At 39.5% G+C, this 26612-nt stretch overlaps 1 protein-coding gene across 3 annotated transcripts in view; it reads right to left on the bottom strand.

The window, feature by feature from the left end:
* The window catches only part of ARID2 (AT-rich interaction domain 2), a 146095-nt gene that overhangs the window by 2961 nt on the left and 116522 nt on the right, over nt 1-26612 (bottom strand). For all 3 annotated transcript variants that reach the window (XM_020795508.3, XM_078376880.1, XM_020795513.3), the window contains 3 exons: nt 7415-7563; nt 4845-4983; nt 1869-1954 (listed from right to left, as the gene is read on the bottom strand). In XM_020795508.3, coding sequence (XP_020651167.3) covers nt 1869-1954; nt 4845-4983; nt 7415-7563 — 374 coding nt within the window. The remainder of the gene's footprint in view (nt 1-1868; nt 1955-4844; nt 4984-7414; nt 7564-26612) is intronic.

The following is a 26612-nucleotide window of genomic DNA, read 5'->3' as shown; positions in this document are numbered from 1 at the left end:
GTTGCAAGATTTTCTTCGTAATAATAAGTATGGTCATATACACCAATTTAGCCAATTGGTAAAAACACAGTGTTTAAGGAAAACCCTATTCAGTTGTTGACGAGGCATGTGAAACCCACATACATCAAAAGAGCATGCTAGCCTGCCTTCCCCACATCATAAAGTTGAACATGGAAACATGACTGCTCAGAGACAGGTGCTTTATCTGGGTATTCACATGATCCAGGTCCCCGATTCAGGGGCTTTTAAGCTCACTTGGAGGAGCACCTGGGCACAAAAGCCCCTCTCTCTCTTCAGATACTCATGTTTCCATTTTCAATGTGATGATGGGGACAATGGTTCATTGAAAGTGCTCCCCTCAATGCATATGGGCTCTGTACACATTCTGGGTGATTAAATAGGATTCATCTCTTTTGATCTGTCAATAGCACTTCATTGCCCTTTCCCACATAGATCCAGTGTGTGGTGGGCTCCTGGCAGGGTTCATGAGTGGCAGGCAAGTCAAGCAATGCACTGCAGCAAGCCACAGGGAGACAATCCCGTGCATGCCCCAACATCCCCATCTCCACTTGGTCACATGCTACAATCCTCAAAGAAGGCACACCTTAATTTTTGTAAGGGAGGGCTAGAGAAAGGAGAAAATGGGAGAGAGGCACACAATTTGTTTTTTCTACAACAATTTGTCTTCATGCTGAAGGAACCTTGTGGCACAGTGGTTAAACTGAAGTACTGCAGTCAAGACCTTAGTTTGATCTTAGCTCAAGGTTCAAGGCTCAAGGTTTGATCCTGGCTCAAGGTTGACTCACCCTTCCATCCTTTCAAGGTCAGTAAACTGAATATCCAGCTTGTGGGGGGGGGCAGGGGATGTGTAGCCTGCATAATTGTAAACCATCCAGAGAGTGCTTTAAGCACTACGAGGCAGTATATAAGCCGCACACTTTGCTTTGACTTTAAATATATTTGTGGAAAAGGTCTGAGGGCCAGAGGGGAGAGACAGCTGTCTCGAGGAATACAGGGATTCTTCTCTGTACAGAAAGAGACTGCCCAGAAAAGGACAATAACTACTGCATTTTCTGATGATAAGAGAATGGAAAAATAATAATAATGCTCATGATTCTCTGCTGACACTTGTCAGATGCTACTTCAGCAGTTCTGCTCTGATCAGAAACAATAACTAGTCAATTTGTATGGGGATCTTGGTTTCTGCTGTTTGCATTGTTTCTAGTATCACTAATGTTGGGAAACATGAGAATCATGAGATTGTTAGGACTCCTCAGAGACCAAGAAATCTGGCAATAGATAACTACAATCATACCAAATGGACAGAGGCATGAGCGGAGATGTTTCATTGTCCACAGACATAGCACTGATTTTAGTGTGCTTGTTTCACTAAAAATAAGACCTACCCCCAAAATAAGCCCTTGTTAATGGAAACTCCACCCTCCACCATTGTGCAACAACCAGAAGATGACATGATTATAAAATAAAACATCCCCTGAAAATAACCCCTAATGCATTTTTGGAGCAAAAATTAACCCTGCCTTGTTTTCGAGGAAACACAGTAGTGAGCAAGATGCCACTCACAAGCTGTCCACCCTCCACCCGCAAATGACCTAAAAGAACTGCCCCAACTCTAGTATCTTTAATAGGAGCTTCAGTGGCCTACTGATTGTCACTGTTAACCATGCTCTAGAGCCTGCACTGCTAACATTGTAAATATTCACAGATTTCACCATATAAAATGCAGTCTGCTATCCTGTGCATACTTACCTGGGAGTAAGCCCCACTGAACCCAGCAGGACTTACTTCTAAGTAAATATGCAGAGGAGTATGCTGATAGGTTATTAGATGAGGCTCATGCCCCTTACTTTGTGGAAGATTTTGAACTTCCTGCTTGTCCATGTTCCTCTTGCTTTAATCCTGCAAGAAGAGCATCTCTCGAACAGTGCTTATCCTGTTTGAGGAGGAAAAATACTATTAATACATTACACAGACCACCATCAAAAGAGATAAAGAGAAGTTAGTGTGTAGAAGTTACACTGCTGCTGACTGGCGATTATGGACATTAAGATGGATGTGTAGGGAAAGCGCAGTTAGCCTCAAAAAGAGAGTTTATTTACATGTCACGCCATTCTTTGTGGCCCTTCTGAAAGGGTTTTGGAAGAAAGGACAGGTTGTTTACCAATCACTGAAATTCTTGATGTTATCAGCTGTGCAGTTGTGCTATTCTGAACCCACACACAGCAAACTTTAGAAAATTCTAGAACTTTACCCAGGCAATTGGCAGTTGCACACTTGTCTCTAAAGGAATAGTCTTCCTGAGCACATACTCTAGGAGATAGGATGAATGCTCTCATGACTGTTCTCTCCTTTCTTACCACTGCCAAGAAGTCAATTACAGCTTAGAACACTACCAGAAGAACTTAAATCTGCAGGTAAGGAAACTGTCCTCTCTTGTAATTTCTCTGCCATCACATCATTGGGAAACTAGTAGGGTGTGCCTAAAGGATGCACCAGACCTTAGATAAAGGGACCCTGGAGTTCCCTCAAAGGAGTCATCTGGTGCTTTACAAACGGATTACATGATGCTTTAGCTATAACTGACAGCAATATCCTGTGGCCAACTGGCTATTTCTTAGCATAGGGTAATGGCGGACACTACTCAGTGAAGGACTGGGGAGACCTTCTTGATTTTAGATGGAGAGCCATAGCAGAGTGACAGTCTTATCATTCGGTTCTCCAGATCAGTGGGTAAAGATCATGGCAATAAGTTAAGTTTCCTAATGGGTCAAAAGAGGAAGTAGACAAAGTAGCTAGGGTTCCAAAGGCTTATGGTCCTGATGGAAGAAAACTGAAATCAGAGAGGAATGAGGGAAGGGAAAGCTTGACTAAAAACAAAACATGAAGCAATATTTTGGCAGCGTCGGCGGCACAGAAATCCTGGCCTGGCAGCGGATGGCGGCGGAGAAAGGCGGCGATTGGGGCAAGCTCCAGGAAAGTCTCCTATGGCGGTGGAGAAGCCACACAGCGGGGGAGAAAGGCGGCGCTTGCGACGAACCCTGGGAAAGTCTGTGGCCGCATCAGAGAAGCCCTGGCCCAGCAGCGGCGGCTGCAGCCCAGGAGGCCTCCTGGCAGCAGCAGGGGAGGTAAGGTGCTGCTTTTTAAAAACAGTTTTGGGTGGCTTTTGCTGGGTGGGATTGGGCTGGTTAGGTTTTTTTTTTAATTTGTTTTGTTTTTTGCAGGGCCAGGGTCTTGCAGTGTTTTATTTTTAATTTTTATTTTTTGTATTTTTTTTCTCCAGCCGGAACGGATTAATCGGTTTTCAATGCATTCCTATGGAAAATGGTGCTTCTACTTACGGAAGTTTCAATTTACAGCCACCATTCCGGAATGGATTAAGTTCGTAAGTAGAGGTACCACTGTACTTTAGAGAAGACCTTCCACTCTGGGGAGGAGCACCACTTCCTTTTAGAATTTTCCAAAGCCAGTGCAAAATGTTGTTCGTGTACCTGCCTGTTAAAAGGACTACACAGGTAGCACAGATAATTTTCCTTTCTTGAATGTTCCTCAAAGAGCAGTTGGCTTCTTAACTTCGTAACACATGCTTCCTGATCTCTAGTACCGCAAGCTATGACAGGCTTGCGCTCCTTTTGTATTTTTTTTTTTTTTTTTTTTTTTTTTTTTGCTTTTACAGCCCAGCTTCCAGTATTGTCATTGCTCCTGGAAAGCAGCTGGCCTAGTCCTTGGGTCTCTTTGGGTTTCTTCCTTTTAGTTCACAACGTATGGCTTCAAGATGTGTGGTTTGCATGAGGAAAAACACACGGTGGCAATGGTGGGGAGCACTTTCCAGCAGCTTAGGCAAGTGGGTTAACTATACCCTATGTGGAGAGCCTGTTCTTCACACTCAAACTGGGTTGAATTACTTTAATGTGCTGTATGGATGCAGGGCTGTCTTTAAAAATAACTCAGAAATTTCAATTAGTCCAAAATGTGGATGTAACAAGTATTGGTGGTTTGCTTAGGCAGTTGCAGTATCCGACATGAGCTGAACTGGATGCCAACGCACTAATTTAAAGTGTTGGTACTGGTGCTTAAAGCGCTGAACAGTTTGGGTCCAGATTACCTGGAGAGGCACCTGCCTGCCTTAATTTAACTCTGGAGACCATACTTGTGTGCTTGCCTATGTCAGCACTTAGGCTGGTTTGCACAGGAAATGGAGCCTCTTTAGTAAGAGTCCCACATGTATGAAATTCTGCTCTAACTGATGACCACTAAGCCCCATCATAACTGGTCTTCAAGTGGATTCTAAAATCATACTTGTCTTTCCTTACATGTTTTGGTGATAGAGTGTTCATGCTGTAACTTCAATTAAAAACAAACAACCCTTAAAAAAGCTTATTCACCCTTGCCTATAATTGTGTTAAAACTTTATTGTATATATAAATATATATGGCTTAATTTTGTTTTAATAATTAATTTTGCATTTACCATTGTTTTATTTTTTTTCTAATGATTTTTGCAGTATTTACTGTTCATCATCCTAATGTAGGAAAGGACATTTTAAAAATTTTCACATAAGTGAATACATTTCTATAAACTGGGCATGTCTCTTGAGTACACAGAAACAACACTTATGCCTGTTGATAACTCTGTTTTACTACCAACAGTATAGACAACAACACCGGACAGTCTGGTTTTACAGGGCTGGAAGGTGTATAAATAAATTTTGTATATAAATAAAACAAACACAGTTCTGTGTGTGTGTGTGTGTGTGTGTGCTTGAGAGAGATGCTCATTGATTTGAACATTTATACTCAGAAAAGGGCTGAGAAAGAATTTCTCACCTGTAAGTGGGTAATGAAGGAGAACCTTTGCCGTTGGAAAGGTTCACAGCCCTCCCACAAGCACTGCCCAGGATACACATCTTTTCCTCCATGCTCAGTTGCAGCGTGATAGAAAACCTGGGCTGGTGTTTGAAACCACCTGCAATATACAAGATGTTTTAACTCTGCTGGAAAAAGTCACATTATTTTGCTAATAGTTTTGTTGTCAAAGTGTAAGTCCATAATAAATTTAAATCCTGGAAAGCAAAAAGGATAGTTTATTAAGTGGCGAAATATTCAGACGTTTTGCTTATTTTCAAGAGTGCCTTCTTTTGACACAAAAGACAGGGCAATACTAACAGGTATTAGTATTATTGGATTCATACCCTTTTTAAGCCAGTTGTCACTGAAACCTCTAACAGCATCTATTACCCAAGGCCTTGTTAGACGCGTGTAAGCCTGACCACTGGTGTAAAGAGATGTTCAAATGGTACTGTAGAGCCTAGACAATCACATGAGAGTGAGAGTACATGCTAACCACAGGAAAAAGTACCCATCATATGATGGCTCTGTCACATTCAGGCTATACCTTACCGTTATGACTGATGCATCTTGAAAAGCTATCAGAATTATTTTTATTGCCCCCAAGCTTATCAAGCAGATGATGTATATGATGATGTAGAATACAGAGTGAGCTTACTATATGATACTGGGATGTATATGTAAACATAAACACATGCACCTGTATCTCAGACATTCTGGTAGTCCTAGAAGGATCTACACTTGAAAACATCTGCCAAAATTGCGTAGCAAATGGGAAATGATGATCAATGGAAGAATGAAAAGTGGTAGCCCATTTGGGCTCTTATGGTGAGACCTTCCAGCATCTTCTAGGTGCAGAATACCCAAAAATAGTTTACCATTCACTTATTCTTGGAGTGCTCTGGGACCATGTAGCTTTCTCAAGGCTACACAAGCTGGCTCTTTTCCAGGGAGGCACCGTGGGGAATCAAACCTCCAGCCTTAGGCACCACAGCAAGGTACCCAAATCACTGAGCTACTCAGCCAGCTAGAAAACCGATTAGTTTCCAAACTACAAATATACTGATGAAATCAAAATAGATGACTAAACAAGAAAAAAAGTAATCATAATTACAGTGGGCAATGTAATGAAAATGTGAACTCAATATATGAAGAAAGACTGGAGGTCTTTTTTTTTTTAAATAAAAAAAACCCCTCCAAGCAAGGAATTATTGAGAAAGGCATACTGGACTAAATTTCAGTTCTCTTCATGGGGTGGATTCAACCACTGAAATTGGAAAGGAGTAATATATCTCTCTCCTTTGTATGTTGCCTTCTTTGTATCCCAAAAAAGGTGTGATGGAAAATTGGGGAACCCTCTGGAGATAGTTTTTGAGTGGTGGCAAGGTTTACTAGCATAAGGAAAAAGGACAAAAGTTCTGTTACACTGGTGCTAAGACTGGCTTCAGATTGCTGCCTTTATATAAATTTATGATACAGCAATGTTTTTTTATAGTGTGTATTAATTCTGGTCACCCTATCTTAAAACAAATATTGTAGAACCAACCAAGTAAGGTACAGAAAAGGACATGGCATTAGGTACTACTTCCAAACGAAAAAAAAGCCAAAACATGTGAGAAACAGATCACTATAAGGAACAGGATTAACAATTTAACTAACTATGCATAGTTTAAGAGAATGTGGCTACAGGATATTTTGCCTGTTGTAACACATGTATACTGAACAGCCCAATGAAACCAATGCATAGAAGATTCAGGACAAACAGAAGAAAGTGCTTTGTTTAGCAGATTATTAAGTATAATTTATTTATAAAAACATGGGATGTCCATTGGCTTACGTGGCTTTAAAAAGAGAAATCAGCTGCAGGGACCAGAGCAGCAGGATAAAAGAAGCACTGCTCTTATTTATTGATTAGTATTTATTTAAAGTGTTTATGTACTGCTTCTTAGGCCATGAGGACCCCCAATGTGACTCATTGGAATAAAAATATAAAACCCTTCCTTAAAAACAGATCGATACCTCTAAAAGCACCTTTAAAATTAGATTTGCACATCAAAGTTCAGGGGAAATAGAACAATCTTGGCCGCCCACCAGAAGCTCAAAAGTGATGAAGCAAGTCTGAAATCCCATGCAATTGAATTTTTGTTTTATTATATAATTCTATGCTCTGTTATCAGGGAATTTCCCAAAGGCGCCTGGTTAGTCAATGTGGGTAAGCAGATAATAACCTATATTTGTATTTTTTATTTTATTTTATTAGATTTCTATCCCGCCCATCTAGACAGTCTACTCTGGGCGGCATATGGACCTTTGGTTTAATCTAGTTGGGATCCTCTTGGAAAGAAGAAAAGTCCACACAGTCATAGTCATTAGTGCAGGGGATGGTTCCTATGTTTGTAGCTATATGTTTTAAAAAACATAAAATCATGAAAAGAGTCAGCCCTATAAAATATTTAGTGTGGTGTCGACAACATTATGAACACCATCCTACATAAAACCACCAACAAAGATTTATGGAAACTTAAGTTTGTTCAAATGCAAACACTTACTTTCTACATGATTGCCAAAGACACATGAAATTCTGTCCAGGTTTTTTCACTTGTTCCGTGTGCGGACTTGGTACAGCATACACAGAAGGTTGCAAACTGACAGGTGGACCCTGGACTTGCATTGTTGGTACCGGTGTGACAGATGTGCTCTGTGGAAAATTTTAAAATAATGAGGACTAGCATTCATTTTTTTACATGATTATTTACTGAATACTGTAGTAATATGAACAACCTTGTAATGGCAAGTGGAAGCATTGTGTTCAATAGTTTGTTACTATGGACAAAAGGTGGTAGGCTGCACCCACTCTCTCTGAACATTAAAACATAAGGAATATTGGAGAACTATAGAGTGGTTCAGTTTCCCCAATATTCTGCAATTTTTCTGTTTTTATTTTTCAATTTCAACACAGAATTAGTCAAAATTTTCAGAAAGCTATGCAAATAGGAAACTATCTCTACAGAAATAGAGTAATTGGCTGATTTGACAAATTTGTATGAATTTGGCCATGTATTTTTTTTTTCCCAGACTGAACTGATCTGCAGAACCACCATAATATTTTGGCTTCCCCTTTCAATGCCTATAAGGAACAAGAAAAAAAGGGAGGTGGCTTGAATTAACAATTCTAAGATCTGATCAACATCTTCATTTTGTACATGCAACAAAATAAAACACAGATGTTAATAATTTAGTTTAATCACTTATCTTCACCTTTAAGGGATGGAAAAATCACCTGCTTCAGCCCTCCTGTATCACTTAAAAATTAAGATAAGAAAATCACATATTTGAAAGCTGTCCTACAGAGATTACTTCCAGAAGTGCAATATCAGTATATCAAGGGGAAAGTATTTTTCTCTCTCTCTTGTCTCTTGTCCTGGCTTCCAAAATCCATTTTCACTCTTAGTGAAAGATAGGATTCAAATATTATTTAAAAACAAACAAAACAAAACAGCCCCAAGCATGACACAGATCCTGAAATTACAGGAGAAAGGCACTTCATTGGTTTTTTTAAGTTGAAGATTGGCACATATCAACATTCTCCAAAGTAGCAGCAACATGTCCATTTACTCCACAGGCTGGGCTGGACCCAGCACAACTTAATTGCTGGTGCAGACTTCCGTATCCCTTCATGTTCATGAAAGCCACTTGCTCCTCACCCTAAAAGCTGTACAGAAGTTTCAGGAGCCTGATGAATGGGGTAGACTGGGGAACTGGGGGAGCCCTGAAAATTGTACTTGATGGCAAGTTGTACTGTGGAAATAAAGCACATCCTGCAGCATACATGTGGAAATAAAATCACAAAAATACGTCCAAAAGATGAAATCATTTGCCACACACATCCTGATTTACTATTCTAATCAGGAACATAGGAAGCTGAATTATACTAAATCATATTTTTGTCCACCTAGCCTAGTATTGCCAACGTTGATCTATTTTACCAATATTATTGAGTGGAAGCCAGATCTCCAGGGTTTCAGGCAGAATTCTTTCTTAGCCCTATGTGCAGATACCACATCATAAGTACAAAGCAGATTGCTTAGCTTCCAAATCAAATTAGCATGACAAAAGAACACAATGGGAAGAACATACGTATGTAAGACTGCAGTGTATCAATAATTTGTTTGTTTGTTTGTTCATACATACATACTCCCCTTTTATCCTCATGAGGATCTATATTTTGAACTTTTAGAAAATCATTATTTGTCACTTTTGGAAAAAAGGAAATACGTCAGATCATTCTTAAGAAAAAACACTGACAGATATGTATTCTTATCAATTGTTTTACAACAGCTTAAGATTTTTTAAAAAAGATGATACAAAACTTAATACATAGCTTTTTTGGGGGGGGGGAGGAGACTCTAGCCAACTATCAAAAGCAATTTTATAAAAGAAACAAATATAGAGGTATTTAAAATGCTAGTAAGTATGTATAATAAATCCGACCTCTGTCTGTAATTGTTCAAATCAAGCTGTAGACAGAGAACTTCACAATGTCTGGACTACATCACCTTGACTTAAATGACACACTAGGCTTGGTGGGATCCTACTGGAATGAAATTAACCACTACTAAGTTTAAGTAGTGTCCTGTCTGTGCCAAGTAGTGCTCAGAATTTTAAAAAATTACGTTGTTGCTGCAAAACTGCAAAAAGGTCAAGCTTAAGTAAGATGCACACGATCACATCACTCAGCTTTTGTTTACAACAGAGCAAGGCCTTGCAGAAGAAAGGGGCAAAAGGCCAACAGAATTTCTGTATCACTAGAAAGTCCTCCCCCAAGTTTATTTTACATAACCATAATAATTTGTGTGCACAGTACCAGGTAGATGTTTCCACTGATTTAGCCTTAACATACATGTACCGGGGGACAAATGCCATTCTATTGCAAAAGGAGACTCTATTGTCTCATTTCTGTTGGGAAACAGAGAATGTTCCACAGCTATTGACTACATCCCTTTAATAGCAGCTCTCATGATGGTGAGCCTCCTATCTGACTCTTCCATTGTGGCCTCTGCTGAAAATCAATGATGGAGGGAACCAATAAAATAATGGGAAAGAGCTAAATATGTTTGTACTTGCATACCAAGGTAAGAAATACTTAACTACTGTTCTTTCACACTGCTTGACCTGCAATTTTGAGGCCGTTAACAGGCTCAGATACATCTGCACAAGGTGAGACCAAACCTTGCTCTGCAAAGAGATGTAAGAACAAAGGGACAACAACAGAGGGAGCCCAGTTCCACATACTGCCATCTTACTTTCCACAGTATCTTAAACCTCTCTTCACATAAGATTCCAAGGCCCTCACCAGTAGTCAGATGATGTTATAGTTATTTTTCACTCTTTACTTAATAACTTTTCCAAGTTAAACTACTTACATTTAAGTTACTTCAAAAAAACACCCAAACTTCTAAATGGAGCTGCGAAGGGCACACAATGTTCCTACATCACTGCATCTGACTTGGCCCTTAAATCCAAATGATAATGGGATGCAAATGTTGACGAAGATGACCAACTGGCAGGCTTGCAAATATCTGGAACAGGTACGCCTCGAAGTAAAGCCATGGATGTTGCCATTGCCCTGGTGGAGTGAGCCTTTACATCAGTAGGCAGAGGCTTTCGGGCAAGCTGATAAGTGAAGCATATAGTCTGCACAATCCATCGTGAGATAGTTTGGGGGGGGGGACACACCTGTGTCCCTCTATGTGGTGAATGAGGTGAAACAAATAGCCTTTTAGACTTATGAAAAGAGGCAGTTCTCTTGGCATAAAAGGCGAGGGCCCTTCTCACATCTAGGAGATGGAGGGATCGCTCAACACCTGTTGATGGCAACAGGAAGAATGTAGGAAGGACAACAGGTTGGCGGATGTGGAAATCAGAAACGACCTTAGGAAGGAAAGATATGTCTGGATACAGTGTGACTTTATCTGGATGAAATTGAAGGAACAGAGGGTCTACACGCAAGGCCACCGGTTCTGACACCCTACAGGTGGATATGATGGCTATGAGAAACAACACTTTAAAAGAGAGCAAACGCTCAGAGGAAGTCGCAAGAGATTCAAAGGGCAGCAGTGACAAGTGCCGGAGGACAGTGTGTAATGACCACTGTGGCGTCAGAGAGGGCCTGGACGGATGGAGATTAGCCACATTCTGTAGAAACCGCTTCAACATGGGATGCCTGAATAACAAGGCAGCATCTGAGTCCTGTGGTTGGTAAGCCACAATAGTGGACATGTAGACCTTGATTGTAGATAATGAGAGATGGCAGTCAAAAAGATAAGAAAGCCCAACACTGCTCGGAGAATTGCAAGTCTGGAAGAAGGTTAAACTCCACCACATTGAGGACACTGGCCCTTCCGATACCATTCTCTCACAACCTCCAATACTTTCAGGACTGTTGGTATTGCAAGGCTCTCGGGCTCGACTTCATTGGCCCAAACAAGTTACAGTTTATGAGCCTCCTGTCTACTATGAATCGCAACCTAAACGGTATCAACATCGTTCGCATCCGTATTGACAGCATTATACCGAACATTACGTCGAACCCAAGAATTTTCGGTATGCATACTATTATCCTTCGGACTCTCCAGAGTCTCCCTCGCCTCCTCGATACCGTTCGAGAGAACGGTATCGGAAGGGCCAGTGTCCTCAATGTGGTGGAGTTTAACCTTCTTCTTCTGCAAAGGAACTGGATCAACAGGAACAGATATTGATCCACACTCACACATGGACACAGAGCAACCCAAAGATTTGGGACTCGAAAAGGCCGAATAAGGCAGTAGTCACCTCAGCTGAGGTGTCCGCCCATGATGGAGATTGAGCCAGCAAAGGAGAAGGTGATTCGACGGACAGTGCAGAATGGATTTGCAGTCGGTATTGAGATCAATAGGTTGTTGTATGGAAGGATGCTGTACCGGCGGTTGAGAGTCTACAGAAGACTTTTTAGATTTCTTTGGTTTGGTACCAATTGGTTTCGAAGTAGTTTTTGGTGTTGAGGTCGATTGTGACATCAATCTGGAGGACTTTGACTTAGGCAATTTTGGCTTAGATTTAGGAGTCGGTAACGGGGAATTAGTAACTGAAGAAACCGGTGGCGGTTGTGAAGCCTGAGTCCCATCCATCTTGGATGGTGGATGAAGAGATTGCTCCCACAAGAATGATTTATGACGGTGTTGACAGAGCTTGATGGCTTGTTTAGTTAAGTTTTTACAATAGGAGCAGGAGGCTGGCTGGTGCGATTCTACCAAAGAAAAAAAGACAAGAATCATGTCCGTCAGAAACAGGCAACTTATTAGTGCATGAAGTGCACCTCTTAAACAGTACTGTCAGGTCCATAAAAGGTGGAAAGGGAGGGTGAAGGGGGAAGAGATTACGAAAAAAGCGGTAAAACAACCAAAAATCACAAAGGAGTAATGAAAATAGTATTATAGAACAGTCTATTTCTAAATAAGAACAACATGATGTATTATGCCTCCTCAGGAAAAAGAACCAATCTGAGCGAACAGAGAGCTCAGAAGAAGATGAGACCTCAGTGGCGGCAAAAAAGGAACTGAGGTAATCACCATGGCAGGCGGACCACGTGTAATTGGGGGGGGGGGTGGTCCTAGCAAATGCATGTTCGAGCTCTAGAATATTCTGGAGACCTCTGTGCAAGTGCAGATTAAACCCTTTGGCGTGCATTCACAGAGACCACGAAGAAGTGTAAGATTAATAGAAAGAATTACAATTGCATTACAATAAGAGTGAAACTACTTATTAAATTAATAAGGAATTCATTACAAGTAATTCACTATTTCCAACCAGTTATGTCCAAGTTTTGTCTTAGATCCCCTCTGCGAATGTAGATAGAAGCAAGGCTGGCTCTTCCTGAAGCAGAGTGAGGCAGGTACTTTAGCCAAAGAAGCTTGCGAATGGTATAGCAATGCTGGGAGGATAGAGCTACACAGAATATATGGAGGTCCCTAACCAGGTCTACTGCCCTGAGGAGAATGCTATGCCACAAAAAGTAATAAAGTAAGATTCAACTGCTAGTCCAATGAACCTCTGTACATGAAAGCTGAGTGACATCTTGCCTTTTGCCTTAGGCAACACAATGTCTTGAGCTGACCCCGAATAAAGGTCTGTTCATAGCAAGTAATTTAATGAATTTCAATTTTATGACTTTTTTTTCAACACAAGGCATATGCAGTCAAAGCTGGATTGAGTCTGCAGCAACGATTTACACAATGCAATACTACTTACTGTCCCATCACTCTTTTTATCACCTGCTGCAGAGTTGAATTTGTCAAAAAACAAAACAAAACAAAAACAAACAAAAACAAAAGGAAGTCTAATATAGACCCAGTAACAAAACGTCTTGGTAGGCATTAACGACACATGTCTGCATGTGAATGAGCAATTACATTATAATTATGATGCAGTTAGGACCAAAGTGTATTGCAATTCCAAGTAAGCTCTTCAGTTTCTGAGATACTGAATCATACATGGGAACTGTCCTGAGTTCTCTCAATAAACCCATTTTGGAATGGATTATTACTCACATGCATACTTTGTAGCTTTTCTCCATCTACAATTTATCATTGCTCAGTACAAATTTAAACAGTACATCAGAAATATATACAGGATTCAAACCAATAACTGAAAATATATACATTTATCTCAACACAGATATTATTACCCATTAATGTATCAGCATTACAAATGTCCCCATTTGAATTCAAGATGGGGTGAAGCAGCTGATTATTTAGAATGCTTTCTGATAGCTCAGCAATAATAAAACCGCCAATAATATGATTATTCTTTCTCAAGAGACTGGAATTCCTCTTTCCCCCAATTCTTCATTTATTGTTTTGACAAAAGCTTCAAATATGGTGAAAAGTAAGGCACAGAGGAAGAAATCTCTGCAGCATCTTTGATTACTCAAACAACACAGTACTGTGTCAGAGAAAAAAAATCTTTTCATCACTGATCAGGAATTCTGGAAATGTGGTATTACATCAAATAAAAGAACAGAGAAGGGCAGTTTATTACAGCGATGAATTCGCATAACGATGTTTTTTTTTAGAAAATAATATGCACCGTATAACGATGTTTCCTATGGACGATTTTCGCTTAGCGAAGTTTGGGACCATGCTTCACATAACGAATGCAATTTTAGGTCCCCTGCTTCACTTAACGATGTTTCTTTTTTCACTTTAAAAAGTGTCTTAGAAGGGTCAAAAACGGTTCTAAATGCTTGGATTCGTTAGAGGACACCCTAAGTCGTGTGCAAACCTGATTTGGCTTTGATCTGACTTTTCGTTAATTTATGGTGTTTCACAAAACGATGTTTCACATAACGTTTTTTTTTAACCAATTAAAATTGTTATGCGAGGCACCACTGTATTATGTTTTGTTTTAATCAAATACTCCACAGCCCTTTCTCCCAACAATGACTAATTTCAAATCACACTCAACCTTTGTGTTGTTGGGAGCCAAAGGTTACGGCAGAGGCAGTAGAGAACTCAAGTTGTTGGGAAGAAGAGTAAGATGCAACATGGAAATACAGTAGTGCACAATTTACTGTATCTTATTAAATTAAATATAATTTCTTACAGATTAAACAAGAAAGTATAGTACAGTATTAAGAACACCCTTTCAGGAAAGCTAAAAGCAAAAGGAAAGAAAACTAAGAATCCAATCTGTTTCACTCAGCATCTCCTGATTACTTCACAAAATATTGTGTTTCCGCTTGCGTTAGTACACACATGCAAGGACTATCACTCAGTGAGATGCAAGCCCAAAATGGAACCAAAATTTTTAAAATAATACATGGTGAATAAAATGTGCTGTATTCCTGGCTGTAGCTAATGTGAAACCGGTTACTACAAACCTTTATACTTTCTATTTAATGAGACACAGAACAGCAGAATAATCACTGTGCTTCAAAAACAGACAAATCACTTGGGGCCCTTGACATACAGTTTAGTCTCCATCTCAGGTGCTCAATAAATGTAAAAATCTTGGGCACAATTTAGGCCATATTAGTGTCAACACAGACTCTGAAAGAAAGGGTTTCGAATGCATGAAGGGGACAGCCCTCTAACACTGCATGCACCAGCAACACTCATGACCTAGACTGTATAAGTCAGAAGGGGAATTCTTTTTTTGGTGAACGGTTTCCCATCTGGGTAAAGGACTCCTGGTCAGTCAGCATTCTGGTCTCTTGGTACCAGCTTCAGCACCCTACTAACAATGAAGATGCATCTTCAGACTCAGGCAATCATGTCTGAGCATTACTGGTGTATACAGAATCACTGAAGGGGAATGGAGCTAACCTCATGCATTCCTGGGAGCCTCTCTGTGCATTCAGAATGGAGAACTTGAAAAAGAATATTTTCGAAATAAGAATAAAAATTATTAAGTGTCACATTGAGGTCTTTGAGTGGCTTTAAATGAAAATAGTGGAAAGGAATCCAACAACCAAGATACTGGAACATAGTGATGTACAGTTTCTGAATGTGAGCTGAAAAGGATTGATTTCTCTCGCAGTTGTGAAAAATATCTATGAAATACTCAAAGAACTGTATGCTTGAAACTGTACACTTTGCTCTAAGAATTGAATTTTTACTAAAATACAAAGTGGAGAAAATTTTCTTCCTTGCGTAACAAATACACAATACGGGTTGCAAGATAAAGTCATCTTTGTTGCTTCCACAGAAATCTTATTTTTATTTTTAAAATTGCATTTCTGTGTTGCCTTTCTATTGGTGAAGGGATCCAAAAGTCCTCTTTAAAGGACACAATTTATTTTTTAAAAAACAACATATATACTTAGTAACCACAGCCCACTGATACATTTAAAATATGTTTTGTTTGGTAAAAACTCTTATAAACAAACAAGGATTGAAAATGTAAATTCTTTAAAAATATAAAAAGGCAAAAACTTATCTGGAAATCCAAGATTTTAGCCGTATAAAATATTTTTTATTAGGGATTTGACCCAACCCAAGATTTTACTATTAGCTATCCATCAACAGCTAGAGAAACAAGACAGTGTTTTAGCTTTTAGGAAATATATTTCAAACTTGTCTAAAAACTTCAAACTGGGTGATAAACTGAATACAATTTCCTATTAGATTATGGAATCATGACATCACAGATATGTTGCTTCAACTACTGAAAATTCAGGTACTGAGATAGCACATCACTGTCTTCTGCTATTACTCTGCAGGACACAAAACCCAGTCTAGACACAGTAAGTCAATGACAAGAGAAGGCTGTGGTCAATCTGGGGTAACAATTTTCAGACAGTAAAGTCTTCCTCCCCCTGATCACGTGTCCCCAGAAGGCTTCCCTAGGTCCAAAGGGATCCCTCTGGAACCTCAGAGCTTGAAGGGGAGGAATTACAGAGATTTTAATTACAGAGAAAAGGCTGCAGCTGATGACATCATGCCTTTACCTGCACCAACAGGATTCTGACTACTATCTCCTCTTCTCCGTAACTAAAAGCAACTTCCATTGTTCCAATCTATGTACAGTTTTTCTGTAACAATGAAGACTTTTAGTCCCCAAACAAACACATTGCTACAGTTCTACGGCTACTTCTTTCGGCAAAGTTTCTTTCATCTGGAAAAGATCTCCTGTCTTTTGCCCCCATCTTTCACACTCCTAAGCTTTCTAATGATTGCAGCTCATAGAAAAGGCGAGTTCCTCACAATCCTTCCTCCCATATACTTAATACAACCTTCTCACCTCAGAGGTTTGGCAAGATTTTGAGTTCTGAAAAAACAAACAAACAAACGACAGATGATTCAATGACTGTGTTATATGAAGGAAGCCAAGTCTAACTTGTTTTTGAGCAGCAGTCAGAGGAACAGACTTGTGATGTCATAATCATTTCATCCAATAGGAGAGTATTTTCATACTCTTTCCAGGATTGGAATACCCAGCCAACTTGAAGTACACTTTCAGAAAAACTGTTACCTGCAATGGCAATTCATATTCTTCTACCTATTAATAAAAACATTGGTCTAATTACTCAATTTTACACAGAAACTGAAAGTTCAGTCAAATCTTTATTGTTATTTTCAATTTTTTCCCCACAAGTCCTCCTCTCATAAGCAATAATCCAAAAGCATGCAAATACAAGAGGATTATGGGACATGGATGTAAGCAAGAAAAACACTGAAGTTCAGCCACTGTGTTCATGAACATGGCACTTGACTCCAATTCATGGACTGTCCACTCTTCCGTGGTATCTTTTTTTAAAGTAGTAGATAAAATTGAGATGCAGTAGATCTAAACATAAAATTATAATATTGCAAAAGTAAAGGGGAAAGAAAGAAAGAAAAAAGAAAAAAGGGGGAAGCAGAGAAAAACAAAAAAGAGCAAAATACAAATGTGTCTATACGTAGACTTGTATAAAATGTCTCTGAATATTAAAAAATATATCCATGTATAGTTGCCATCTGTACACCATATGCTGATAATGATATAAGGTCTTCTATCCACTGGATTATTGATGGCAGGCATCTATCTTTCTGATGTTGCAAAATCAGTCTGTTTGCAATGGGGTTTTTTTCCAGTTGTAAGAGCATGGAGAGTCCATCTATGCTGGCCAGTAGTTAACATCCAAGAAGCAGGTATATGATTTAAAGTACATAAGCATCAATAAAGATCAAATATTGGCCCAATACAAAATCAATGCAAGTAATAACTCCTTTCCAAAATGAGCTGACCATACATATGACTAGATGATGCATCAAGAGAACCACAGCACCAACATTTAAGATGATTTGCTCAGACCCTCCCTACAAAGACATTGTGGTATCCATTATGTTCTAAACATGACCTTTTGTTGGGTGAGTTGTAGCTTCACATCTATAGATATTTCAGGTATACCGGCGAGTGCTGTCTTCCACTGGTTAGGTAAAGTAACATGATCTATTTCCCTGCTGCATCCATCTCTGACTCTGTGTATCGTACTTATCAACTGACAGTAAATAGTTTTCTTTTCTTGGACTGTTCAATAAGCAATTCCAAAAGTGCAGGAGACTCTGAAAGTGCATTTGGAAATGTTGTCATTCAGCTGAAGCTGGCAGATCATAACTACTATGAAGTCAGCAAATGCCACAAATTTGTCATCCTGCCCAGTTAATCAGTCAAAGGTAAGAATTGCTCTGTCTGTTCACACACTCTATAAAATTGGCTTCTTTTGAATTTTTAAATCTGGATTACCACATAAAGTTAATTTAGCTTGTGATGATGGATTGAATAGGAACTGTCAGTACAACTTCTCTTACTGCAGAGAATAAAGGGGGATAGAGTCTCTTTTGGCATATGCCGACCCCAAGGCTATCTATTTGAAGAGAAGTTTCCAAAAGATGGATAATGTGACTGTGGAACATAGCTCCAATAATTAGTACCACTGAGCAGATATGTCTGATGATATAAACTAAGATCAAAGAAACCAACACCACCTTCAATAAAAGCAAATTGCATTATTTTCTTAGAAATTTGAGGTAGTGCAGAACCCATATACATTTCTAAAACACAGTATCAATTTTATGGAAGCACTCGCCAGGTATATGAAAGGGCACTGCACAAAGATCATATCATATTCATTTTGAGTATATTTATCTTGTTTCAAAAGGACAAATTTAAAGATGCCCATCTATCTAAATCCAAGGATCTCAGAAATCAAATTAGTTAGAGTCAATGAAAACATGCAAATGCTATTTTAGGTTGCATAAAGCCAGATTTCAGTTCAAAATCAGGAAAAAGTTCCTGTTAGAGCAGTACAACAATGGAACCACATACTTTGGGAGATGGCGAGTGTTCCTATGCTGAGGGATTTGAAGAGAAAACTGGACAACTATATGTCAATTATGCTTCATCTTGGATTCCTACATTGAGCAGGAGTTTAGAATTGATGGCTTTATAGGCCCTTTTCAACTCCATTATTCTACGGCACTGGTTCTTAACCTTGAGTTACTCGGGAGTTTTGGACTGCAACTCCCAGAAGCCTTCACCACCAACTGTGCTGGCTGGGGTTTCTGGGAGGTGTAGTTCAAAAACATCTGAGTAACAAAGGTTAAGAACCACTGTTCTACGGTTCAGATATAAACAACAAAGAGTAATTTTAAATTTGTGATAATTATTAATAAAGCCACAAATATTAAGATTTTGTGTAATGACACAGGCAAGAATGTCAAGATGTGAAATTATGAATGTTTAGGATAGAATAATCAAGTCACTGCAAAATAATCAAAACTGTAACCAGATGTGGATTTGATTTAAATCAAATTGATTTAAATTTTTCAAAATTGGATTTTTTTACCATTTAAGTTAAAAATATCATTGATTTTCATCCACCCTGCCCATAACTTACTGGCCCACTAAAAGAGAATGTTGAACACTGGTGGAGGGAGTTAGTGAGGGGAGATATGGGTATAAAATAACAGACAGAATTGCCCTGCTGACCTTTTAAGAACCTAACCCGGTTGGAATGTATCAGGGTTGTAATTACCTTTTGAAGTCTATTAGCTAATACCGCAGTTTGCATTTTGGCATCAACATACGTTAATGAAACAAGTTTAAAGTTTGTATATGAAATTTGATCTTTGCCTGTCTTGGGAATCACTGTGATATTGGCATAATCCAAGAAGGAAGATAAGGCCCTCTCTTCATCCATCTCATTGTGAACTTGATGCAATGTTGGAATTAAAAAGTCTAAAAAAGTTTTATACCGTTCAATAAGAAATCCATCTGGTCCTGGAGATTTACCGGTATTCATATTCATAATCAACATCTTTGTTTCATTTATAGACAAAGGCAAAGCAAGAAACTGTTGTCATAGCAAATCTAGGCAGGGTAGATCAAAGGGGGGGAAAGGGTTTCATATCCTGTTCAACAGGTTCTTTGCCTTTACTATATAAATATGAATATAGAATTGTTGATTTATTTCCCAAGGGCTGTATATACTTTGTATTCGCGAAGGCTTTCATGGCCGGGATCTAATGGTTGTTGTGGGTTTTTCGGGCTCTTTGGCCTTGTTCTGAAGGTTGTTCTTCCTAACGTTTCGCCAGTCTCTGTGGCCGGCATCTTCAAAAACCCACAACAACCATTGTATATACTTTGTTGTTTTCACCTTTGAGCAGCAGGATATAATTATTGCTCTTTGGTTGTCCAAGACAATATACCAGGATCTTGCCTGGTCTCTCACCACTTTCCTGATAAGAATGGCAGAAACACATTAAAGCATATGCTCTCTACTCTGAGAATATATATAATTCATAGTTAACATTTGTAAGTCCCACTAAAGATCAAGTATGGGAAATGCTGCAAACTGACTTGATTTATTTCTTACATTTTATTTATCTCTTAAATTTATATACTTCCCCATTAGTGGAATACATTTAGGTCTTTCAACTTATTTTTCAAAGTTATTTATTTCATTGAGCTTCTTCTTGTGGGAAACATAGGCAATGATTCTCCCCCTTACAAAGGTTTTACATACTTCCCACTCCATAACAAGAGTGTTAGTTGATCCTCTATTAATATTAAAGTATTCTGATAATTTATTCAATATTTGGGTTTTAAATATCTCATTACTGAGTAAGGAAACATTAAAATGTCAATTACTGGGTAGTCTAACCCAGTCATGAGACTGAAGGATTAATGATATGGGATCATGGTCACTGATGATTAAAATGTCTATACTGCACATTTTAATCTGAGGTAAGATGCTGAAACAAGAAAATAACCAAATTGGAAACAATTATGATGCACTGAAGAGACAACAAGTGTAATCCCTATCATTGGGGTGTAGGATACACAAAGGATCAAATGGACCTAATTCAGCCATATAGGCCCTAAGTGCAGTTCTCGTCAAAGAATAGTTTTTACATGGAGGTGTGCTTCCCATTTTCAGATACACATCCAATCTGAATGATCATTTAGTGTATCATAAAAATTCTCTCAAAACAAATACATACGTAATCATAATATTCATCAGATAGCTGAAACACTGATGGAATGTGTCTGGAGAAACAACATTTGGACCATAAACATTAATCACAAAAATAACAGAATTAGAGCGTTCCACAACCAAGATGAGAAAGTGACCATCTGTGACAGTGATAGCTTGTTGAAGTTGAAAACACACTTAAAAATCAGTATTCACCCTTTTTGTTCAATAAGATGCCTTATTGAACATAAACATCTCCTATTCAATCTTTAGCTAACGATTTTTAATCATTTCCATTTTAAAAAAAGCAAAAGCAAAGCATGCTGCTTATATACTGCCCATAGCACTTCAAGCACTCTCGGATTGGTTTGCAAGTTAATTATGCAGGCTAAACATTGCCCCCCCCCCCGCAAGTTGGGTACTCATTTTACCAACCTCGGAAGGTTAGAAGGCTGAGTTAACCTTGAGCTGGCTACCTGGGACTGAACTCAGGTCGTGAGCACAGTTTTGGCTGCAGTACAGCACTTTAACCACTGCACAATTTCTTGCAGAAAACCTATTATCAGTAAGTTCCTCCAACACAGATAAAACTTTTTGTGGGGTTGCAAACCCTTAACATTCCAAGGTAGTACATTAAACATAAGAACTGAAAAGACTACATCCACTTCATGCTACCCAGGCCCAAACTAAAAGCAAAATTGCACATCATGATACTTTACATTTTATATATTCATTACAGTGATGACACAGACTATATTTAAATGCATAACGTGTTTCCCCGAAAATAAGAAAGGGTCTTATATTAATTTTTGCTCCCCCAAAAAAACACATTAGGGCTTATTTTCAGGAGATGTTTTATTTTGTTCATGTACAACAATCTACATTTATTCAAAGAGAGTCATGTCATCTTTTGGTTGTTGCCCAATTGTGGAGGGTGGGGTTTCACTTAACCGCCATCTACCCATGGAGTCTATTTGTCGGCTTGTCTTTATTTGGTGGTATGAGAGATTGTCGGTGTTGATATCTCGATTGAGAGTCTTCGACAAATACAGAATTTGGAGCTGATTGTTTTTGGAGGAAAATGGCCCCTCGGTCATGGATTCTATAGAGGTTATCAATCCGCTTAGACATGGTATGGGAGGAAGCTGGTTTTGTCCAGAATCTCTGTGCAGTACTAAGGAGAGATGGCAACATCAATATGTGTACCGGAGTGGTTGTACTTTTAGAGATCAGCTCATATAGATGATTGGTTGGTTCTGTCAATGCGTCGGTGGATTTGCAGATCAAGGGCTTTAGCCATGTGCATCATAAGTTGGGCACAGGTCTGGAAATCCTCTGCTGGTGACGGCGGGTCAGTATCGACAATGTCCGACTCTGGAGAGGTAAGTAATACCAATGGAGTCGGTGGCTGAGATCCATGGTCAAAACCATTGAGGTTGCACCTGGAGTCAACGGACTGTTGATCGACTTCGGTGTCAAGAGGCTGAATTTCGTACTATTGTCGGTTAAGAGTTGAAAAGGATGGAGGCGGCATGTCCATGGACATCTGTCGATGTCGAGGATTGTCGACATCGAAATATGGTGGTTGAGCATTGACAGACCTCGATTGGTAGGGATGGACCTCAGTGTCGAGCTTGGTGTCGTAATGGTGCCGGGGTCGATAACTTGGATTTACCGGAGGACGGGAACTGTGTTGATGTAACGGAATGGAGCGTGTGTCCATGGACCAGGATGAATATCGAGGATTGTCAATATCAGAGCCTCTCTGTGATGTGGAACGCCTTCACCCACCAAGTTCTACCCGGACCACCCGCGCGACCCAGGAGGTGAGGCTGAGGAGCCTGACGCCGAGGGAGGCCCGGAGGGAGAAGACACGAAACCGGGCCTTCTTGGCGGTGGCTCCTCGCCTTTGGAACAATCTCCCACCTGAGATTCGCGCGGCCCCTACGCTGGGTACATTCAAAACTCAACTAAAAACATGGCTTTATGTCAAGGCCTTCCCTCCTGCCAGCACTTAATCTAATTTATTTTTCTCTTCCTTTATCTATTTATTATTTACGATTATTTATGATTTTTGTCATTTTCTGTTAATTTATTTTTAATTTATTTTATTATAATTGTATATATGTTCCTGTTAGCCGCTCAGAGTGGTATAGATTTACCAGATGAGCGGGATATAAATCAAATAAATAAATAAATAAATAAATAAATGTTTAAACGGAAGTCGCTGATGTGATGGCATAGCAGTAGAATAAACGGACGCTGGTGATGCTGAGCGTGAAGAGTGATTTCCATCAGCAATTGTAGTAGGAAAGTATTGGGAGGCTGGAGCTGCAAAAGCCTCATATGTGGATGAAATCTGCTTGACCGTCCAAGGTTTTTTTGATACCAAGTGGGGAGGAAGTTGAGGTATAGGCACCTCTTGGTGATGTGGCCGCTTCGACACCAATAGTTGTTCAGAGGTAGGCCGGCTACTAGGTAGTATTATTGAACTGGGTAAAACACCTGGGCGACTAGTCAGTCCAGTTTGTCGAGCAGAGCACTGATCAGGGCAAATGGCAACCCGATGTGCATGCTGAGCGTGGATATGAACCACACACGATGAAGCGAACTATCGAGTTTGTTGATGTTGATGGTTCTGGTTAGGGATTGGTGGGCGATCTGAGGGCACTGAATATGGAACGGTGTTGAGCTGTTCAGGGAATCCTCGGGCGATGGAATAACCGAAGGATTGCTGGAAGGAATGGAAGGTTGTGGACTGGGAGGACGTTAGTTGGTCGACTCTATCATCCCATTCTGGAAACTGAGAACAGGATTGATGGGACGGAAGTCTGTCATCATCTGAGGGAGATCCGATTGAAATTGATTCAGAGAGTTGTTGTTGTGGTGGGATGTCTGTAGGCTTAGCTCGTTTAAGAGGAACAGGCTCCGGAGCTGGAGCAGCTTCAGTAGGTCCCTGACGTTTAGAAGTTGCTTTTGAAGTCGAGGACTTCAGTATTGAGGGTTTCGATGTGTGTGTCTTAAGATCTTAAGACGATGCAGATGGAGAATCAGAATGAGCTGGTGTAGCCGATGGACGTTGTTTTGATGATTCAGTAATGGCTTTTTCCCTTGCTTTGGTTTGGGAAGTGGCCCTACAGGGAGGTTGGGCCATTTGTACTGGTTGTAAGGATTGTTCCCAAAGTCGGAGTTTTAGCCTCGAGAGGCGAGATCTAAGACCTCCATGCTTAAAATTTTTGCAGTGGGTACAGGAGGAAGTTTGATGTTGTTCTCCCAAACAGAAAAGGCAGTTAGCATGTCCGTCAGAAAGTGGGATCTTATTATCACAGACAACGCAGTGCTAAAACGGGCCCAAAGGGGCCATGAATAGGAAAAAATAATTGAGAAGAAAAACTGATGATTGAAGGGGTGGGGTGCTGCGGCCAGAGGCCGAGCGAGGGGAAAGGAAAAAATCTCTGATGATAATGGCTTGATCTAATAGTTTAAAAGAAAGAAAGATTGATAACAGGAAGGAATCAAGACTAAGCTCTCTTTTACTCACAGAAGCAGAACTATGAGGCTCTCAACGCAGCGGTTGAAATAAACTGAAAGGGGATGCTTGATGCTAAGGTACTTATATGAGTGGGGAGGGGCATATTCTAATGTGTTTATTGCTACCACAGAAGCTCTAGAATCTTCAGATGATACTCCGTGCAGGTGTGAATCACCCAGGGTATGATTCACAGAGAACACGAAGAAGAAATAAATCTTTCAGATTAACTGTGTGCACTCAAATACATACCTGTGCAACTGGAAGGTACTAGATTATCTGGAGTTTCTATTTGATGAGATGTTACATGATGCTCAGACAGCATAAGCAGACTCCTAGTCCTCTAAAGTAGCCATTTCCATATCAATCTGCTGAACTTGGATCCTGATCAAATTGACTGAGTCTTGCAACTGTCGGATTGAAACACTGTTTTCTGATTAACAGAAAGCTGTTGTAGTTGTACAGATTGTTGTTTTAGCTGCTCAGTTTGTTGTTGCAGTTGGGCAGTCTTTGTTTTCAGTAAAGTAATTCCCCCCCTCCCCAAGCCTGAGCTTTGGCTGGAGAAGCTTTGGCATCTTTCCTCCGGCTCATAGATGCAAAGTTATGCACTAACTGCAGGCAGAGAACAGCTTTTTTTTTCTTTTTCTTTAAAAAAGCAAAAAATAACCAAGATAGTATAATAAAGCTGATTACCAGAGACCCAGCAGAGCTGGGAGCAGCAGAGATTCAAATCAAAGCATTACAAGCCACAAAAGTTGGAGTGGCAAGGGGTAACTGAGATCACATTGCCATCTTAGCCAGAAGTCTCCCGTGGAATTTTTTTTCTTCCAATATGTGATCAAAGATGTTTGACCCTATACGTCTAATGAAATATTCAGTGGCACATGCCGTCTACGAACAATGCTGATGATGACTCTGTGCCTCATAGTGCTTTCTCATTCTACCTATCTCCTTACGTATAATATTCTATTTAGTAGTTTTTAAACTTTATGCATTTAGGGAACACAGACAATATTGATTTGCCTCCAGGTCTGCCACAAAAGCACTGCTTGTTTTAGAGGATATTAGGGCAAACTGCTATGGCTCTCACTATATGCAAACCGAGAGTGGAGAAACATACTCCATTATCTTGTATAGGCATAACTGGTAGCAGTGGTCAAGTGATCTTTGAGGAAGGACTGAACTGACTGAACTCAGTGAAAGTTAAATTAAATCTAAGGGGCAGAGACAGATATATTAAAATGACTTCAAAGTTCTGCTCTAAAATTCATGTTTTTGCAGAACAAGCATGCACACTAACCTTCTAGTATCAGTAAAACAGATAGCTTGTTTTTATGGAACTCATGGAATACAGCATAAAATCTCACATGAAATGCAAAACTGTACCTTAGGAAAAAAAATACGATTTAGATTTCAGACTTTCCATACATATTTTAAAAATAACTGAAGTCTAAAGGTATAATACTAATATTCATGTTTGGATATTTCTCACAGAACGGTGTAGGACTTGCCTATAGGGACTATGCAATGGATTTACTGCAAACACCAAAAGAACTTTCCATAAGCAAAGGATGGTTTAGCCAAAACAATGTATTTTGAAGAGGTGAAATAAATGTCAGTTAGCATAATCAAAGTTGAGGTCTGTACACACTGCAGAACTTAGGAAGTTAAAGTTAGAAGGTATAACACAGGGAGTAAAGGCTGACTCATATGTACTCTGCAGATGATTCTGGGGTTATATGCAATGGCATCTTTTGGATCCTATGGATTAGCCCCTGAGTCCAACAAAAAGTATGACAAATTAAATATAGTACACAATTCTTGTAATTTCTTACACCTAACCTTGCACTTCAGCCATTTTCCCAATGTCTTTGTGTTTTCTAGAAAACTTTGAAATCAGATTAATTTTCTTATACAATTTGCAGACAGTCATGATTCTGTTTTAGAAGTGCCTGATATTGCTGTTCCCCCCCCCACAAATAAACTTTTGATAAACATCTGAATAATTCAAGGTTTATACAGCACAGTTTGAAAACTGCCAGTTCTGCTTAGTAATTGCTAGATAAGTGTTCCTTTACTGAAGTGTTCAGGGATTTTAATCATGATGGATGCTACAGATTATTGCAAAATTTAGCTAGAAAACATGACAAAAATATCAGAATTAACTCTGAATAACATAAACAGAATATGTATTCCCGAAGGCTTTCATGGCCAGCATCCAATG

This window comes from Pogona vitticeps, chromosome 5 (assembly GCF_051106095.1).
Source record: "Pogona vitticeps strain Pit_001003342236 chromosome 5, PviZW2.1, whole genome shotgun sequence".
In the NCBI taxonomy this organism is placed as follows: Eukaryota; Metazoa; Chordata; class Lepidosauria; order Squamata; family Agamidae; genus Pogona; species Pogona vitticeps.
This window is presented reverse-complemented; position numbering and strand designations above follow the sequence as displayed.